We start from the raw sequence: 6,000 nt of genomic DNA, 5'->3' as shown, positions 1-6,000 counted from the left end.
AATTCACTACTGTTCTACTGTCGGCTAGCCACAATGGCTAGACTGGACCCTAGTGGAATGGTTCATGCCATAAAAATCAAGCAACCGAACACTAATTAAGATGGGTCGACCTTGTATTTACGGTCTGGTGAGCACAGCTCAATGGCCGCTCATTAACTCAAATTTCACATCTCACTGTTTTGTTTTATCTCACTATTCATTTCATAAATTTGTCAACTTCAACTGGAACCCGGTCCCGTGTTACACGCGTGGCACACGCGTGTGCAACGGGTTGCACACGCGACGCACACCCGTTGCACACCCGTGGCCAACGGGTGCTCACCCCGTGTGCAACCCGTTGAGCACCCGTGTCACATGCGTGTTATACGCGTTCTCAACGCGTGTTAGGGGAATGAACTTTTAGGCAGTAGTGTAGGTCTGTTCATTGCAATGAATACTATCCTTGCTACATGTTCATTTCCTGTACCAAATTTGAAAATCGTGTCATTCGTCACGTCGACAGGAATGTTGCATCTATTTGATATAATTGCATTTGATGTCAGAAGAGAATACATTAATTAATTTAGTCACTCTGCTAACCAGGCGGGGGCCATATGCCATTGAAGCATACATGTACGTTATTTGTAATGTAAGTGTAACTTCCAATCTAATGTTCAAAACAGTAATTGCTCATCAATAACTCCAACGCCTAAGTAAGGTAGTATCTCAAAGTAAGATAAATATATCAATTTATTTCCGAGGTGTCAGTGATACAGAAACGTTTTATGGCGTATCAGCTTCAAGCAGTTAGTTTTTAAAAACAAAACAATTAAACACATTAAAGTCTTTCCTGTCTTCACTCTCATGAATGTAGATAATAACAAATTGACAATATTCAGTTTTCGCAGCGTCTCAAATGACGTTCAACGAAACAAATGACGTAGCAAAAGTTTCGACATGAACTAGAATTTCCGCATGGTCGGTCCTCGACGTCTCCGTCTGATGTAGACAAACACGACGACAGCAACGACAATCAGGAACGCCCCTCCACCGACACTTGCACCAACTTCAATTCTCAGACTGGACGCTGTAAAAAAGCGACAAAACAATAGATTTTGTTGAATGTCTCTCCTTAACTCAAATCTCACCGTGGAAGTAGAATTTTTACCAGGAACAACGAGGTGATTGGCGCCGTCGGAACTTTTATCTGGTTTGGTTGAGAAATTTCTATTGGACCGGCATAACTAAGTGTTTTGACAGTGTTTTGAAGTCAAAGGAGATGGTTTTGAAACCAGTTGAGTGTATAATTTGGATTCTGAACGATTTAGCCCCGTACGTGTTAATACATACGTGAATTGTAGGATCGGAAAAAATCAGCTGTATACACAAGTCTGAAGCCCTTGTCGTTGTTGACGCCATTGGAGTGGAACTTCACTGTCATATAGCGGCCAGAGCTTTGATACCGTGGTGCCTGAGTCCCACAAAACCTCCCCAGTGATGAAGATAAAGTACTTCCACCTAGAACAACAGTGGGTGAGTAGGGTTAACTTCCGCTGTGATTAGTGTTTCTGTTATATCACGGATATTTACTATTAGTGAAAACCAGAAATCAGAGATATGATTCTGACAAACCAAGGATCATAATCAGAGTATATCTGGAATATTAATGTTAGAAAATATTGGATCCTGTTATTGCTAAGGGACGAAACCCCATTTCAGCGCATTTGACATTTCAGTCATCCATGCACCTGGCACAATGTGTATTTGTAAATCGGGAGGACTGAAATTGTTGTTTTTGCAGGAACGACTATCGAATATACGAAATAAGTATGTAATTAACGTTTACGTCGTTGTTTTTGAAGGAACGAATATCGAATACACGAAATAGGTATGTAATTAACGTTTACGTCGTTGTTTTTGGAGGAACGACTGTCGAATATACGAAATAAGTATGTAACTAACGTTTACGTCGTTGTTTTTGAAGGAACGACTATGGAATATACGAAATAAGTATGTTATTAACGTTTACGTAGTTGTTTTGTTCTACTGCTATGTCCCGCTTACCATCGTAGACTTGCACATAGTCGTTGAAGCAACCAGAGCTGTATTCCAAGGAGGACTCGGCCACGGTGAGTGACACAATATAAGATGAGCTGGATGTGTGGATTGTCCATACACACTCCGTATTGCTACAGAACAAAATGAATGAACAGGTAGGCGAACACGGATAAAATACGACGAAAGACACAACAAATTGAATTCACCCGAAGTAGTGAATCGAACAAGGATCAGGGCATGATTTACGCTTTAATCCGATGACTGCCATGCTTCCTGCCCATATGACATTATCATCAAGTGAACCTTACATTACAAAGGCGCAATATTTTCAATTATGTTTTGGACGTTTGTAACTGATAATATATGTCCAACATGATGATTGTTTGAGCCGAAACGATAACTGCGTTGATGTATATGGGTAAACTGCTATGTTTACCTCGGGTAATGAAACGGATATCCCGGTGACTTGAGGTTATTAAAGCCAGTGAATGGAGCGACAAGGTCCGTTTCACCACAAACTGAAATATCATACACATGCAATGTCATTCGGGGTCGTCCAACTGACGGTTATTGCGTAACATAAATAGGACATAATGAGTTCTCAACGTTTCTATTATACATGTGATAATTAAAATAGTTACGCCTGTTATTATCATAATAATTGTAAATATACTGTAGGTTGTTTTATTGTACTTTTTTAAACGTCCTCGGTAAAATAACGCATAAATAATCAACTGGTCGCGAATAAAGTGAGTGAAATTTAGTTCTAGTCCAGCCACATCACGGCGGGGAATATTCAGAAATCTACCCATGCGTATAAGACATGGCCTAAGATTTACAATCTAATGCTTTATGTTTGTTTTTGTTTGTTATTTAACGCCGAACTAATAATCCAGCTATATTACTGCAGTCATTAAATAATCGTTTGTATGCCAGATACTCCAGTGATTGACATCATGAGCATAGATCTACGCAACTGCAACGATCCGGTGTTTGCTTCTCATCAATTGTTTACCTTAATGATATAGAATCATCACTTATTAGTGATTTATAAATGACGATTTTAAATCAAATTCATGAACGTCATCCGGTAAATGTCGTCACCGAGATGCATGAATAGGTTAACGGTCTGGTTCCTGTGAATCAAACATCTACTAAACAAATACGAAGAATTTAAGACGAAAATCAATTGTTACAGTACTTATACTAACTCTGACACAACTTGTCTTACCGGAAAAATTCCCAGCAATATATGCCATTTTAAAGCCACCATAAGCAGCGGAACCATCGGTGTGAAAATGGATGAACACATTGGAACCAGAACTGGTAAAAGAAGGTGTGGCCGTGGAACAGATTTTTCCCAACAGCTGTGCAGAGGTCGACGAACCTGTAGAATAACATTCAAGATCCGCATTCATAATAGTCGATTGTACGGCTCCGACTTCATCATGAGCACGTGTTTATGAATCACCGTCATAAACTCATGCAAAAGCAAGTCAATTGTTCACATATAAAAACACGGGATTCCTCTTCCGGTCAAAATAGAGATTTGCACCGGACATAATTTTTGTCACCGACAGACAACATATTTTATTAACCTATATTCACCGGTATACAGAGTAAGTGAGTGAGTATTGTTTTACGCCACTTTTAGCAAAATTCCAGCAATATCAAGGCGGGGGACACCTTCGCACATTGTACCCATGTTGGGAATCGAACCCAGGTCTTTGACTTGACGAGCGAACACTTTAGCAACTAGGCTATCCCATCGTCCCCTTTATACAGAAGTGTTCAACATATAGATATTTGATTATAATATATAACGTCAACGGCAGGGAATTACGAGTCTCGATTATCTCACAAAACATTTGGCGTTAAAGGCAAAATAGCTGTGAAAAAATAGAGCACTGAAAATCAGTTATTAAAACAAGGTGTTCGCGAAAAGGGTAAGCATATCCTGCCCTACCGGTAGTAAGTCATCAGCCACGATCCATAAGCGTTATATAGTAGTACTAGATGTGCGTAAATGAATGTCGCCTTACGCTACATGTACTTGTACTACACTACACTATTGTAAGGATTTGGTCGGACAAAATGAGGTGAATGAGTGAGTGATTGAGATGGGTTTTACGCCGCTCTCGGCAATATTACAGCAATATCCTTGCACATAGTTCAGCTTACCGTCATACACAGCTATGTAATCGTATGAACAGTTAGCTCCACCCTGTAGCTCCATCAGTTTAATTGTCAACTTGATATTTTTCTCCGATGTAGTCATGTTCCACTGACAGTCTTCATTGCTGAGGGAGAACATTTCATGAGATCAGTTTTATACTTTGTAATATCAATATCTCAAACAGAAGCCAGAAAGATGATTTGAAATATAATAACTGTGAAATGACTTGAAAAACTGCAAAAATTCATATATTTTAAAAAACTTGATGTTTTGACAATCAAATAAAAACGTCGTTTAGTATTGATAATAACGACAAAGCAATGTTTATTGCAAAACGAAGACTTACTTCTGATACTGATATGGATAGTTGGGTGATCTGAGAAAGCTTGTTGTCGTGGAAGCTATCAGCTGATTTCCGCAAGAGTAGGGCACTGAAACATTTCATTTGTGTATAATGTGTAATGACGGCAAATGTAGATGGTAAACTATGTATTGAAGAAATTATGTTAGGGATCATGAATATTTTGTGGGATATCATTTATGAAATTGTCTTCACTTAAAAGCCCCAACATCACTGATGATCTTTTTTCGTTCAGCACCATAAAACAGCAGTACCAAACGTACCAGTGACCATAAAAATGTATTGAAAACAGAATTTCGAAATCTATAACAGATCATGGCATTTGATGATATCAGAATGCGCATTGATTTAATAGAGCCAGTCCCATATCGTATTGTATATCTCTTTCAAATTGCTGTACTGTAACGCGGAAAAAGTGTAAGCAATATTTTACCATGACGTATGAAAACAACACAAATTGGGTTGAAATAATTTGATAATAAACAAGTTTTTAAACGTTATAATTTTTTAAGGCCGATGGAGATCATCTTAAGCAAATCTAAAACCAAACCTTCCAAGATATTTTTTTCTATTCGAGTGCTTTTGAAATATGTGTCATTACATGTATTATAATAGTTAAAATTTTGGTGATAGTAATGTTTGCTTGTGTATATATAATGCTTCGGAGTTTGGCAAGGAGCCCCACTGACTGCTATTTATTCTATGTTAAACACGTGTACAGCATGGTTAATGTGATGTACATATGGTATTTGCTGAAGTGTACAGCATGGTTAATGTGATGTACATATGGTATTTGCTGAAGAGTACAGATGCAATTACTGTACATATAATTTGAATGTACCTGTCGTGGCAGAGTACGTCAGGTTAAAGCCTTTATATCTTGATGAACCATCTGCTATGAATCTGAGGTTTACTTGATTTCCTGTGGTCTGAAATTCAGGTCTTTGTTGAGAACACCACACTGTCAACAATTTCCCACCTTGTTCAAGGGAAAAAAAGAAACCAATTAAATAAGATTCATTGTTGTAATAAATCATGCTGTCGGTGAGTAGAAAGCTATTAAACTTGTGGGTGGGGCACGGACGGCCCAGTTCTTGGAGGCACCCCCCAGGTGATTGGTTTGCCAGCATCATACAGTATCAAAGTGATAAGGACACCTGTTTGAAGCCGACACAACAGAAATAATTTTCACAAAGGCGTTAAACCCGATTCAAGCATGCACGCACGTGTATTGCCACTGCATTATCGCTTACGACAATACATACATCGTATATGCCATGCTACAATATCAAAAGTTGGCCTCGTTTCCAAGCTGAAATACCTGAAAGTTAACGTTTCAATGAAATACGAAATGCTTTAAATAACATGAGCAAAGAAAACAAAAGCCAGACTTAAAAAGTCTACAAAATTGAAGGTTTTAATTTTG

The 6,000-nt window shown here is 38.4% G+C and overlaps 1 protein-coding gene across 1 annotated transcript in view; it reads right to left on the bottom strand.

Annotated features, from left to right (window-relative positions):
• Positions 1–772: 772 nt before the first annotated feature.
• LOC139459973 (cubilin-like) overlaps positions 773–6,000 on the bottom strand; it is a 31,354-nt gene continuing 26,126 nt past the window's right edge. The window contains exons 11-18 of the mRNA XM_071241687.1: positions 5,416–5,553; positions 4,560–4,644; positions 4,219–4,337; positions 3,269–3,424; positions 2,474–2,555; positions 2,044–2,168; positions 1,330–1,497; positions 773–1,066 (exon numbers count right to left, since the gene is read on the bottom strand). Coding sequence (XP_071097788.1) covers positions 942–1,066; positions 1,330–1,497; positions 2,044–2,168; positions 2,474–2,555; positions 3,269–3,424; positions 4,219–4,337; positions 4,560–4,644; positions 5,416–5,553 — 998 coding nt within the window. The 3' untranslated portion in view covers positions 773–941. The remainder of the gene's footprint in view (positions 1,067–1,329; positions 1,498–2,043; positions 2,169–2,473; positions 2,556–3,268; positions 3,425–4,218; positions 4,338–4,559; positions 4,645–5,415; positions 5,554–6,000) is intronic.

Source organism: Haliotis cracherodii, unplaced genomic scaffold (genome assembly GCF_022045235.1).
Source record: "Haliotis cracherodii isolate W230 unplaced genomic scaffold, xgHalCrac1.p SCAF_1, whole genome shotgun sequence".
In the NCBI taxonomy this organism is placed as follows: domain Eukaryota; kingdom Metazoa; phylum Mollusca; class Gastropoda; order Lepetellida; family Haliotidae; genus Haliotis; species Haliotis cracherodii.
Note: the sequence above shows the minus strand (reverse complement) of the source record. Positions and strands in the feature narration are given on the sequence as shown.